The following is a 13,107-nucleotide window of genomic DNA, read 5'->3' as shown; positions in this document are numbered from 1 at the left end:
CACGCTCGCGTGCGGCAGTCCGGTTCGGAGTCGCTATTTTTAGCAGTGGTTTTTGGCTGATGGGAAACCTCCGAATCACGACAACATCTCTTCAACAGCAGACAGGTCTTGAAACGAGCGCGTTTACCAACACATAGGCTTGTCAAGACCCGCGCCGTGGCTTTTTTCTTCCTGCTTCTCGTGTTCCATAAAGCCGCGGTTTTTGTCAACGGCCCCCAGAATGGTCACACCGAGAATAAGAATTAAGCGCCCGGCCTTGTCCACCTTACTGCACATCCCTCCCATGCAGCTGAGAGGACCACATCCAAGTCTCTCATTCGTCTCTTCCCCTGCTCAAAGACCCTCGCTTCTGCAAGGTCGATCTGCTCCTATCGCCTTTGAGGGTATGGCTGCGCGACCAACGTTGGCAACCATGCTCAAGCACACCCGCTTGCCCGCTTCCCGCAGCCAATGCGGGCGGCGCTTGGGCGAATGGCGTTTCTATATCCACCTCCAAGACTTTCTTCTAGCTGCTCCTTTTACTTAGGCGGTAGCAAGGCACTCGTCCCAAAAACCATTTTTTGGTCACACCTCAGACAGCATCTACGCCCTGACCTGGTGGCATACGTACCAGGGATGATTTGAGCTGTAACGCCTCTTCCACTCCTCGCTGTGTTGCGCAGCACCATTTGTTCCAGCAGCCGCTGAACACTGCTTTTCTGAGCCCTCAGAAAATCACCAGACAGTCGAGAAGCGCCTCGCTAAAGTAAGGCTGTACCTGCTGCGACCATGGATTCCAACAATACGGTCCCCCTTCCTCCACCAGGCTCAGGAGCTTCCCCTGCGATGGTACCGGCTGTGGCACGGTCTCCCCCGTCGTCTGTATCTGCTGCCCAAAGGCGCATCGCTGTACAACCACCAGCTCTTACAACAAACGGCTTGTTTGGGTCGCAGCGTCAACAAGGTACAGCGTCCCTGCAGACATCCTTCTCTGCCATTACGCCCTCAAGTACCCCCTTCTCCCCACTGTTTGCGTCCAATCGAGGCACTTCAGTCCACAACTCTACGGCTCCTTCGAGCGCGTCGAGGGGAACATCACCAATGGCCTTCCGTGCGACTTCTTCGGTGGCCTCCTACAATCCGCAGGAGTGGAGTCGCTCTGGTCCCGTCAGTGGTCAATACGTACCCCACTCAGTGTCTTCGAGTGCCGTGAGGGGGACGGCAGACGCAACTGGCATGGAAGGTATGTTTACCCCTGATATTCTCGAGTCTTTTTCTGTTTGTTGAGGCCATGCTCTCCTTTCCTCTGATACTTCCTGAATGTTGAAAACTAAGTCTCTCCTTAACAGCAAATCTACCTTCTCCGCCGCCACCATACTCTCCAAATCCTAGACACAGCCTATCACAATCTGTGAACCCATCCCCGGTGATACCAGGTGGTGCTTTTCCAACGCATCAAGCCTCAGGGCCCAGGACCGGAATTCCAGACCAAAGCCCGTCGATCTCTGGGACGACTATCGGTGCAGGTGGTCTTTACCGGACTGCTGGTTCCTCAGAGGCGATCGCATCATCCCCGGCGCTTGCTTCTACAGCATTTCCACCACCTCCTCCCCGCAATGGACGAGATCGCTCCTCGTCTCGACCAAAAGATAGAAACTCCAGGTTCAGCTTTTCGGCTCTGAGGAACCGAGGAGGGTCTTCTGAGCAGGTTGTGTCCTTAAATGCGATTGACAGCCTGCAGCATCAGACATCCGAGGCCCTCTTGAGAACTCCAGCGCTGAACACAGGGGCGATTCCAATGTGGGTTTTCTTGACGATGTTTGCGTTTACCTACTGACATCTCCAGTCCGAATGAACTTGCTTTAGCCGAGCGACAGGCACCATGGAGTCCAGACAGCATAGGTCGCCCCCCGGCATCCCGCCGTGCTGCATCCACTGGCGCCATCGGGACCTCGATCCGCAATGAAGAAGCTGTACGCCAGACCAGAGCCCCTGCATGGACGCCGGGCATGCCTTTACCGCCGCCGCCACCTGGACCACCTCCGAGTGGTGCGCGCTCACAAAGTACCAACAGAGCGGCGGATCTTTCTTCCCGCGTATCAACCACCGAGTTGTCTATGCCAGAACCACGAAGACCTAACCGACTTGCAAGCACTCTGGGACCGATTCCTCCAACTCCAGCCGACTGGACAGAAGAGGAAGCCCGCAATCGGTCAAGGTCGCCCTATAGTAGAGCTCTGCGTATCACAACACCAGATCCACACCAATCAGAGGACAGCAACACAACGATGCCAGATGAGGTCCAAACAGCATATCCAGCAACCTCAGCTTCCCGCCACGACCTCGATCGTCAGTCTGCTATACGAGACCCCAGCGCCAGAGGCATCCGGGAGAGGCGCAGCGAGAGCCGTGCCGCACGCGAACGTGGCAGCGAAATCCAGACAGCAGTCGAGCCCAGCAACAACCCCTGGTTTTCTGCAATGGAGCCAGCGCGGCCTGCAAACCTTGTACTCACCAATGAAGGCGTCATTAGTCAACGGCGAAAGAATAAGCTCCCTACTCCAAATAGCGCAATGGATTTCTACTCGCCTGCAAGTGGACAGCCGAGCGCTAAATCGAGCAAGTCGTTTGGAGACTTGCCGCGGTCAAGTCACTCTACGCCACGTCAGACACCTCACAGACTGATAACATGTCCTTCTTCCTTTGGCATATCTGCGCCTACGCCTCCGTTTTCCCCAAGACACGAAGTGCTCGACCGCGAACCACGAAGTAATACTGCCCCAGCTCAATCGCTCAAGACGCTACCAACGCCGCCACCTAATTCCGCTCCAATGATTTCCACAATGAAGGCCCTCTCTACACCACAGGACAGGCCTCTGTCTCATATATTGCACACGCCAAACGATAATGTCCCAATGCCGGTTCCTCTTGTGCCTTCCCGTCCATCATCCTCTGCCTCTATTCCCATGTCTGCCACTAAGGCCTTGGGAAGGCCGACAGACCAAGAATTGTTCGCTACAGCATGTTTGGATAGACACAGGTCTTTTATCGAACGTGAAAGCGCTGCAGCGACAGATCAAGAGCGTTTGGAACTATTTGCCGATTTCATTGTCAACGAATCACGATTACGTCGAGACCGCTACTCGGGAGCATTCGAAGATATGGCAAGCGACATACTCGATTTGACAAGAGACATGTGGCGCAGCTACAAGACCCCGTCCACTGGTCGCCGGAGTACGACTCCGAACATGACACTCGATGGACCAGCAGCCGAGCGTAAAGACTCTGTCTCCTCGTCTGTTTCGGAGAGTCATTCTCATGCGAGCATTGCAACATCTTCGCCCGACTACAGCCCTCATCCACCAGTCTCGGCCTCCGATTCTCCCCTGAGCATTATCAGCGCCGCCAGTCATGGAGGCAGCCCTCGCTTTCAGCCCGGACGCGCTCGAGGCGACAGCCAGGGTGGTTGGCAACCATGTCTTTCCCCGATTCCCAGCATGGCAGTCAGCACTGTTCCTGATGAAGAGAACTCCCGGGGTCGCTCCGCCAGCCGCTGGTGGGAAGGCAGCGCCGACGGTTCGAACGGCAAAGACCGTATCAGACTCGAGAGGAGCAAACGTGAGAGCAAATATATGGGCGTTGCACTCGCTGAACTAGCCGAAGGGCAAGATTCATTCCAGCAGGAGGCATCAATGCCCGGTCCCAGCACATCACCTGCTTGGTATGGAAGCAATCAATACCCGCCTGAAAAGGTCGTCGGACCACCGTCACCAGCGAGCCCATGGGAGTCTCGTAGTACGCCAAACACGCCAGACCCCAGAAAACTCGATGTTAGCCGGCTGGTGACGCTCCCGCCGCCCTACCCACGACACCATCCTGCCGTAAACAACAACCACCCCGACCTCGCACCCATTCGAGCAAACTTGCGTTCGTTCCATGAGCTCGATGATGCCAAGCAGATCAAGGAAATGTACAAAGCAGCAAGCGCCTCTCTACGCGAAAGAGGACTGCAGGGGGAGAGGTCAAGGCGAGCTGAGCTGCGCGAAGAGATTTCGGACAAGATACGCGCCGGCGACATGACCTTTGCCGACGCAGCCAAGGCAGAGGCAGAATTCGAAGTGACGGAAGCGCAAATTACGCAACGACGGGTGCAGCAGGAATTTGACATGTTCCAGAAGGATGTCATGACGCCGCTGCACGCGCTCTTGTCGGAGCGAGTGCGCAAGGCCACAGCTTGCATCGACCACCTCCGAAGCGGACTTTGCAACGATGCGCAAATGGCCTCGCCGAACCAGAGCCTAGAGGAAGGAGACAACAAGCCCGAGATCTTGGAGAAGCTGACATTGCTCAAGTGGCTCTTTGAAGCACGGGAGAACCTGCACAAAGACTTGTTTGAGCTTGAGGGCGAACGGAACGAGCTCTACAAGTCTCTAGTCCTTACTCCCTACCGAGCGGCCAACAATCATGACAAGGTGCGCGAGGCCGAGGCGTTCTTCAAGAGGGATTCCTCCGATCGCAAGCTCAGCTACGAACGGGAGGCATTGGTCCGCTCCGAGGACCTGCTTGCGACTATTGAGCAAAATGTCACGCGCGGTGTCGAGGACCAACTGTCTGCCTTTTGGGACATCGCGCCCGGACTGCTGGCCGTGGTCCAAAAGGTACCGCAGCCGCTCACCGATACTTTCCAGATCGCCATTCCAGCGCAGGAGTTGGCTGAGAACCCGCAATATGTCGAGTTTCCTCTGCAATACCTCTTCAGTGTCCTCGTCCACTCCCGGCGCAGCGCGTATCAATTTATCGAAAGTCAGACCAATCTTCTGTGCTTATTGCATGAAGTCAAGGGAGCCGCAATGATGGCCAACACGCGCCTGCTTTGCACCCAACGCATCCAGGAGGGTGAGGACGCCGCGGCAATTGAGAGCGAGATTGCGGGCATCAGAGATGACGAAGAGCAGCGGCTCACGCTGGATTTGAAGGAAAAGGTGAGCACAGTCGAGGGGCAGTGGAGCATGGCGCTAGGGGAAGCTTTGGAGACCTGCTCGGACAGGGTCAAGGGATTCCTAGAGGACAGAGGCGGGTGGGACGAGAGTTTGCAGGAGTAGTGTTGGACGTTGGTTGCAGGCGAGGTTGGTTTGCTTGGGCACATTTGATTGTTGGTGATGGCCTGTTTGCGGTAGATGTAGAAGGAGCATGCATGGCGGCTACGTCATGCAAGAATGTTGGCAAACTGCAGGCATTGTTTGATTTGTTTCTAGAAGGCGGCTTGCTTGTTGAATACCAACGGAATAATCAGAAAGGGCTTCTTTGACTTGTCTGCGGGTCGTTTGTCTGAGTAATGGAGCTCTTGCCAAAGGCCGGCGGCGGGGAACATTGCCGAAAGGTTGAATGACGTCGGTAAGCGTGGATGACGGACTAGGTAGAGATGATGACTGGGAGGTGGGAGAAGTTTGGGGAAGTATCGCCATGCAGTCAATACCCAAATGTTGAAGTCCAGATGCAGGAGCAAAGGACATGTGATGTTGGTTGTCGGGAGTGGTGAGTGCCGTGGATGAGAGCCCTCATGTGTGCGCCAAGGGCCGGCCCTGCCGAATTTGGCGAGGCGGCTTGGCACAAAATTATTTCATTCAGACAAAGTCGGCCGTCCTCGCGACAAAGCCAACCCACCTCCCATCACAGTCTACACGCATACGCTGCCTCCCGAGCGAGCCTCTTTTTGAGTCTCTGTCTCTCTTCTGCCCCCGGTTCCCTCCAAAAAACTTCGTCCACTGAAAAAAAAGTTAAAAAACTGCAAAAAACCTCCAGTCCATCTGCCGGCTTCGACGCGACTGCAAATCTCAATCCCACCAGTCGCCCAGTCTGCTCCTCCACTCCAGAATCTTCACGAGCCCATCTTCTGAGCCCGTTGATTCTGCTTGTCGTCTCTCCCCAGTTGCACGACACGTCCTGCCTCAGCCGTCAAACGAGCTCGCTCTTCTCCCCATCGGTTAGCTGTTCTTTAGCTTTTTACTCAAGGTGAGCGAAGCCCACATGCCTGTCGCATAATTTTCGCGCACCGCTCGCGCCAGACCCTTCGAGTCTGCACCCTCGACCCTCAACACCGCTGACCTCTCTAGACAACACTATCAGCAAAATGTCTGCCGAGGTTGCCAACTCCGCTCCGGCCGCTGATGCCGCTCAGACGTCGCCAGTCGCTGCCGACGCGAACGGCACTGCCATCAACACCAACGTCGGCTCCGCGACTGCCGCCGAGGTGCCCACTCCCACTTCCGCCGCTCCTTCCGCGCACCAGAACTCGGCCTCGCTCTACGTCGGCGAGCTCGACCAGTCTGTCACCGAGGCTATGCTCTTCGAGCTCTTCTCCTCCATCGGCCAGGTCGCTTCCATCCGCGTCTGCCGTGACGCCGTCACCCGCCGCTCGCTCGGTTACGCCTACGTCAACTACAACTCTTCGGAGGATGGTGAGCGCGCTCTCGAGGAGCTCAACTACACCTTGATCAAGGGCAAGCCGTGCCGCATCATGTGGTCCCAGCGTGATCCCGCTCTGCGCAAGACTGGCCAGGGCAACGTCTTCATCAAGAACCTTGACTCCGCGATTGACAACAAGGCTCTTCACGACACCTTTGCCGCCTTCGGCACCATCCTCAGCTGCAAGGTCGCCACTGACGAGCACGGCAACTCCAAGGGCTACGGTTTTGTCCACTACGAGACCGCCGAGGCCGCCAACAACGCCATCAAGCACGTAAACGGCATGCTTCTGAACGAGAAGAAGGTCTTTGTCGGCCACCACATTCCCAAGAAGGACCGCATGAGCAAGTTCGAGGAGATGAAGGCCAATTTCACCAACGTCTACGTTAAGAACATTGACCTTGACGCCACCGAGGACGAGTTCCGCGACCTTTTCGAGAAGTTCGGTCAAATCACGTCTTCTTCGCTGGCCCGTGACCAGGAGACTGGCAAGAGCCGCGGTTTCGGTTTCGTCAACTACCTCAAGCACGAGAGCGCCTCCAAGGCCGTTGACGACCTGAACGACCGCGAGTGGAAGGGTCAGAAGCTGTACGTCGGCCGTGCCCAGAAGAAGCACGAGCGTGAGGAGGAGCTCCGCAAGCAGTACGAGGCTGCCCGCGCCGAGAAGCAGTCCAAGTACCAGGGTGTCAACCTCTACGTCAAGAACCTCACCGACGACGTTGACGACGAGAAGCTCCGTGACATGTTTGCTCCCTACGGCAACATCACCTCCGCCAAGGTTATGCGCGACACCTCCCCTGTCGACCGCTCCGAGAGCGAGAGCCCCAAGTCCGAGGAGAAGAAGGACAGCGACGAGGAGAAGAAGGAGGCTGAGGAGCCCAAGTCCGATGACGAGAAGAAGGACGGTGTTGACAAGCTCACCAAGGAGATGGACAAGATCACCATCAAGGGCGAGAAGAAGATCTTGGGCAAGAGCAAGGGCTTTGGCTTCGTTTGCTTCAGCAACCCTGACGAGGCTACCAAGGCCGTCACCGAGATGAACCAGAAGATGATTGGCGGCAAGCCGCTCTACGTTGCCCTTGCTCAGCGTAAGGACGTCCGCAAGAGCCAGCTTGAGGCTACTATCCAGGCCCGCAACCAGATCCGCATGCAGCAGGCCGCTGCCGCCGCCGGTATGCCCGCTCAGCAGTTTGTCCAGCCCCAGATGTTCTTCGGTCCTGGTCAGCAGCCTTTCATGCCCCCTGGCCGTGGCCAGATGCCTTACCCTCAGGGTATGCCTCAGGGTGGTCGTGGCGCTGGCTTCCCCGGCGGTATGCCCATGCAGGGTGGCCGTGGCGGACCCAACGCCCAGCAGATGCCTCCGATGGGCATGCCCTACCCCGGTGCTCCCATGCCCGGCGCCATTCCTCCCCAATTCAACCCCGCCTACGCTCAGATGCTCGCCGCTCAGGCCATGGGTGGTCGCGGTGCCGGCCGTGGCGGTGCCGTCCCCGGCATGCCCATGCCTGGTATGCCCCAAATGGCCGGCCAGATGCCCGGTAACCCCCGCGGTGGCCAGAACGCCGGCCGTGGTGGTGCTCCTCGTCAGCAGGGCCCCGGCTTCCCTGGTGGTCGTCCTGCTCCTGGTCAGGGTCCCGTTGAGGGTGGTCTCGACATGCAGGCTCTCAACGCCGCGCCTCCTGCTCAGCAGAAGCAGATGCTCGGTGAGGCTCTGTACCCCAGGATCCACACTCAGCAGCCCGAGCTTGCCGGCAAGATCACCGGTATGCTCCTCGAGATGGAAAATGCGGAGCTCATCAACCTGTAAGTCGCCCTTTTCGTGACCGGTCTAAATAGCATCACTGACTTGAATCAGCACCACCGACGACAACGCTCTGCGCGCCAAGGTCGAGGAGGCCATGGGTGTCTACCAGGAGTACATCAAGTCCAAGGGCGAGAACGGCCAGGACGAGAACCAGGCTCCCAAGGAGGCGGCCAAGGACGGCGAGGCCGCTGAGGAGAAGGCTTAAGCGCCTTTCTTGAACAAATTGTTTCGCGTCGTCGTCTAGATGCGTTCATTTTCTTTGATTCTCCCACTCGGCGTATGAGGCGTTGGGTCCGTCACTTGACTCCCTGGGTGGTGCTCAAAAGTTCTGAAGTCGTGCCGGTTTCCTTTCTTCTGAATCGGGGCAACGTCTCGCGCGACTTTTTCTTGGACGATGAGACGGATCACCTCTGCCGCAGACTTGGTTTTGTCCCGACGACTACTTTTCTCTCCGTCACAGCCACCCGAATACCCCTCAGTATGATTCCTTCCGTGTATCAACGATAGGAATCGTGCTTAGCACGCTTCTACTTCACCGGCACTTCTTCGTTTTCTTCCCTTTTTCCTTTTTCCCCTTTCTACGAATATGGGCATGTGTATCATGACAGTTTCTCACACTTTCAACGGAACGGATCAGCGGGCAGGATCACTGGCTGCCTCTTGTGTCGCCAATCTTATGGTGGCCTCTTTCATCTGCTCTGCTCTGGTCCTCAACTTCTGGCCAGCAGAAGGGCTCCGAACGGGCTGCTTTACGATGATGAGCTATGCACGGGGACATCGGGGGCAGGCATGTGGTTTCTTTTCGGCGCGAAGCGGAGGCGGGCAGGGCAAGGGCAGGCTGGGTGGCATGGTGATGGGACGTGGGAATGACGGAGAGAAATTGCCACGAGCGCGAGAGAGAGGGAGGGAATATGGCGGTGTTGCAGCTAGTTACTAACTCCAACACACTTTTACATCTTCCCCTAATCCTCTCGTCTTTGTTCATTCCTCTTTTCCGTCTTTTCCCCTTTGTATCCCCCGCTACCTATCTTGCTTTCTTATTGTAGCTATAGCTATCCCCCCAGACTGATTGACTGAAATGGGTATGTTATCGCTCTTGCCTTTTCGCCTTGTCTTCTACTTTCGTTGCTGCTCTCATCTTCTGTCGTTTGTGCTGGATTTTGCTGCTGCTATTGCTGCTGCTGTTGCTTCTACCTGCAGACATTAGATTGGACTCGGCGTGGGCAAGGGACCAGAGACTGGGTTGGACCTTTTAGATTGTTTCCGTGGTTTTTGCTCTTGGGTTTTCTCGGGGGAGGATGAGGAATGGGTGAGGGGACGATGGTCATCAGATTGTCGCTGCTTTCTTGCTATGGAAGGAGAGGAGTGGTAAGATGTGGAGTTGAGTGGGAATGGGGTCGGAAGGAGTCGGCGTTGGTGCTGCTACTGCTGCTGCGTCTGACTGATGGGACCGCTCGCTGAATACAGATACAGATAGAGTCTATGGATTCATTTCCACATGAGACGTGCGCGTTAATCAATCGTGATGGAATTGGTGAGGCAAGAGCGGAGCAGCAGGTTAGCCTCTTGTGGCGAGGCAGTGCTTAACGCGGCTGGCTTTGTGCATTCATCGCTGGTTGGATTCGCTCGAAGCGGTTGACTCAGAAACGGCTATCAGCTGTGCCTCTCATGCGCATGTTGCTGGATTGATGATTGTCTACGCTATGTGCTCGGGCGCAAGTCATGCGGACAGCATCAGCGTCGCCGACGGCTTTGCAGGACAGCGAGGTATAAAAGTGCACTGAGCACCCCTTTTTGCCCCTCCATCCCAGAAAAGTGCCTGCGTTTCTTTTGGTCGAGAGGTACGCGAAGTTTTTCACTGTGTGCGAGACTACGATCTTACAATGGCTTTTCAGGAGCACCGAGCTGGATCTTGCAGCGCTATCCAGTAGTGCCACTCGTCGTTCTACAATAACGACGACGAATATTAATAAGGATAAATTGTGGTGATTTGATGACGCTGGCATCGAGGTATCGAAATCTTGAGAAGGGAAAGTCAACACAAGCTGCCGGAAGAATTCATCGCCACCAAGGCGACACCAACAGCAGTAGATTCTCTGACTTCGACTCCGCGCCCAAAGTGTGATGAGTGCGGTGGTCGCTGACCAGCCTGACGAGGATGCGTAGTTGCTTGTAAGTTAGAACATGGGAGGGATCTTTTATACCTTGGCTCAGGGGTGATTGTAGCCGGCTGTCGTATGACTTTGACATGTGTCGCGAGCATGGATCCTGCGGACAAGGCTATGGGAGAAAAGGCGAATCTACTTGAGACTCCCATGCACATTCTGCTGGGCTGATTGCCTGCAACGCCTGCTCGTGTACAAGTCGTACGGACCAAGGATTTTTGAGGACGATGCAGCGTAGAGGTATAAAACCTCCCTTGCAACCCGTCGACACTCGAAACTCACCAGCTTTCCTACCGCCAAAGTGCGCAAAGAAGCACCAACTTTCAACACTGCTGGGGACCTGTGGTCCGGCGAGCAAGGCACTCATCCCTCAACTGCGCGAGACTCTTGCCGCTTGCGAGCTGCGCATCATTTCATTTGTTTTCTGTGAAAAGCTGGCCAACGCTGGGGTACTGCTTAATAATGATGATGCTCGTGATCGTACTTAGGTAGCGGTGATTGTTATCACTGGCAAGTCACGCTGATCTGAAAGCACCCGAGTACCGGAGTTTGGACATCTGTCAAGAAAGCGAAAGGAACGCCAGAAGGACAAAGGTATTGATAAATCGCATCAGCTCAAGAACCACCGCCGACGGACAAGTGTCCGGGATTGCTTGAGGTAGGGCAACTCTGTTGATTCTCTATTGGCAGTTACTGGCATGAACAGGGCAGGAGAGGGTGCTTTCTATACTTGAATTCAGGGTGATTGCCGTCGTGACCTTAACACGAGCCGCACGCATGGGCATTTTGAACGAGGTCATGGATAGGAAGAGCGCATGTGGATGTTCCGGATACGAGCACGAGAGTGGTCAGGCTCAAAGCAGGCGAGGACTGCGCTGAAACTTCTTTCACGGAGCCGTTGAATGGAAGCTTTAAAGGTTGCAAGCAGGAGCAGCCATGAGACTACCTGGTTCTAGGGTAGCGATACGGCGTGGCGACATGGATCAGTGGCGAGTGTTGCTGGCGAGTGTGGAAATTTTGCATGGCAAGGATAGACAATGCTGACGCTTATCAATCTAGCCGCTGCAGCTCTTTTGGTTCGGAAGTGTTGGCTCATGGTTGGCTGAATCGCTCAGGGGAAGGCTGTCGCGTCGCGTCGCGCATCTATTTTTGTCCAAATGGCAGCAAAAGCAACAGGAAACTTGAGTCTGTTGTGTGGAGGCAAATAGGCAATAAGTTTCGACAGGGTGAGTATGCGCGATATTTGTTGTGGTTTTCGTCTCTTGGTTGCGCACAGGTAACCAAGCAAGCTGCTGTAGAAAAGATGGCTCGATGAGGCATTAACAACTCCAGTCAGCAGTCACCACCACCGTTGACAGCGACTGTTTTGGTATGGCGTAGACCAGAAGTCACTTTCCGTGGCAACGAAGCGACTGGACGCCGGAAAGGTCCAGGTGATTGCACCAGTGTGCTGGAGGAGCAGGCGGGTGATCGACCATCACTACATAATGCGCCAAAGTCACCACATCCACAACGCCCCCAAGCCCGACCGGTTCGCTGGTAGAGTGGTTTGGGGGCGTCTCGACGGGAGAGAAGCAATGGGAGCCGGCCAGTAGTGCGAGGGTGCCGCCGGTTCGAGTCTGGTCAGTGCCGGCTCCCATTATTGAAACTCCCCTTGAGTGTATTATAAAACCTACCTGGGCCAGTCTACGAGCTGGCAGCTGGACTACGCACCAGTTCAGGAAAGGTTTGATAGCCTATAGCCCCACTGGGGCTATGGGTGAAGTTTTGCTCTTTTGCCGTCTCGTTCACCCTCGCCCTTTCCCTCTCGTCAACTTCGTGTCAGTCCTTTTGCCTGCAATCTTTTCCGATACCTCGCTTGACTTTTCATCCTCGCTTAGCGCATGTCTCGCCAGTGTTGGCATATTTTCCCATTCGTGAGCAGGAAGGCCAAGCCGACAACAACTTTCCTGTCGTGTGCTCCCTTCCAGCTTTAAACACTTTTGCAACGAACCAGCCATCTTCACGTTGGCGAGAACGTCATCATTGAGGACAAACAACGTTCGCCGCTTCGAGTAATTGCTCTGACCGCTTCTTTGTTCTTGGGTGGCAGGAGCTGATTTGCATCCACGGTAGCTAAGACGTTGGTATTGAAGTTGTACTCTCGCGTTGGAAGCGAGATTTTTAAATGACAGGCAACCTCTCAACAATAGGCGTGCGGAGGTGTCAGTGTTATGATCTGGGCCGATCCGCGACTGTTACAAGCCCAGGTGGAGTCCAACGCCAAGACGCATGTTACTTACAGGCAGCACCACGCCCTGAGTATATAAGGCCGATGATTTGGGAGCGATCGAGCGACACCGTGTGGTCCAGTAAGGCGTCTCTTTGAATCCAGGCGGAGCCATGGCAGAACAGTTGCTGGTGCTTTGCGGTTTGCAGCCTCAACAAGCAAACATGAGCCGAAGTTCGACCAGCTCAAGATACCGGAGTTTTCATCTCGCAGGAAATGCATTGTCTTAGTGCTGTGCGCCGCGGAAGCCAGATGATGAAGCGAGATGTTGTGTCAAATTGGAGATGGTGATGAACAAAGAGAGTGACTGCTGTTTGATCAAAAGGAATCCATAGAGTGCCTGCGGAATCGATTAGCAGCACCAGGTACGCGAGTGCTTTGAAAGATCACAAAGGAAACATACATTGAGCAAACGAGAAGCATGT

At 55.3% G+C, this 13,107-nt stretch overlaps 3 protein-coding genes across 3 annotated transcripts; all 3 read left to right on the top strand.

Annotated features, from left to right (window-relative positions):
• Positions 1–248: 248 nt before the first annotated feature.
• On the top strand, positions 249–647 carry BKA78DRAFT_101522 (uncharacterized protein). The gene has a single exon (XM_066882081.1). It carries the CDS (start codon positions 284–286, stop codon positions 524–526), a length of 243 nt encoding a protein of 80 aa, XP_066746660.1. The 5' UTR covers positions 249–283; the 3' UTR covers positions 527–647.
• Positions 410–5,501, top strand: BKA78DRAFT_309290 (uncharacterized protein). The gene is made up of 3 exons (XM_066888019.1): positions 410–1,222; positions 1,329–1,779; positions 1,826–5,501. The coding sequence occupies exons 1-3, from the start codon at positions 769–771 to the stop codon at positions 5,079–5,081; spliced, it is 4,161 nt and encodes a 1,386-aa protein (XP_066746659.1). The 5' UTR covers positions 410–768; the 3' UTR covers positions 5,082–5,501.
• Positions 5,502–5,878: 377 nt separating this feature from the next.
• On the top strand, positions 5,879–8,644 carry BKA78DRAFT_101504 (uncharacterized protein). The gene is made up of 3 exons (XM_066882080.1): positions 5,879–5,991; positions 6,093–8,247; positions 8,300–8,644. Exons 2-3 carry the CDS (start codon positions 6,110–6,112, stop codon positions 8,451–8,453), a joined length of 2,292 nt encoding a protein of 763 aa, XP_066746658.1. The 5' UTR covers positions 5,879–5,991; positions 6,093–6,109; the 3' UTR covers positions 8,454–8,644.
• The last annotated feature ends 4,463 nt before the right edge of the window (positions 8,645–13,107 follow it).

Source organism: Phyllosticta capitalensis (genome assembly GCF_038381095.1).
Source record: "Phyllosticta capitalensis strain CBS 128856 chromosome Unknown BKA78scaffold_3, whole genome shotgun sequence".
In the NCBI taxonomy this organism is placed as follows: domain Eukaryota; kingdom Fungi; phylum Ascomycota; class Dothideomycetes; order Botryosphaeriales; family Phyllostictaceae; genus Phyllosticta; species Phyllosticta capitalensis.
This window is presented reverse-complemented; position numbering and strand designations above follow the sequence as displayed.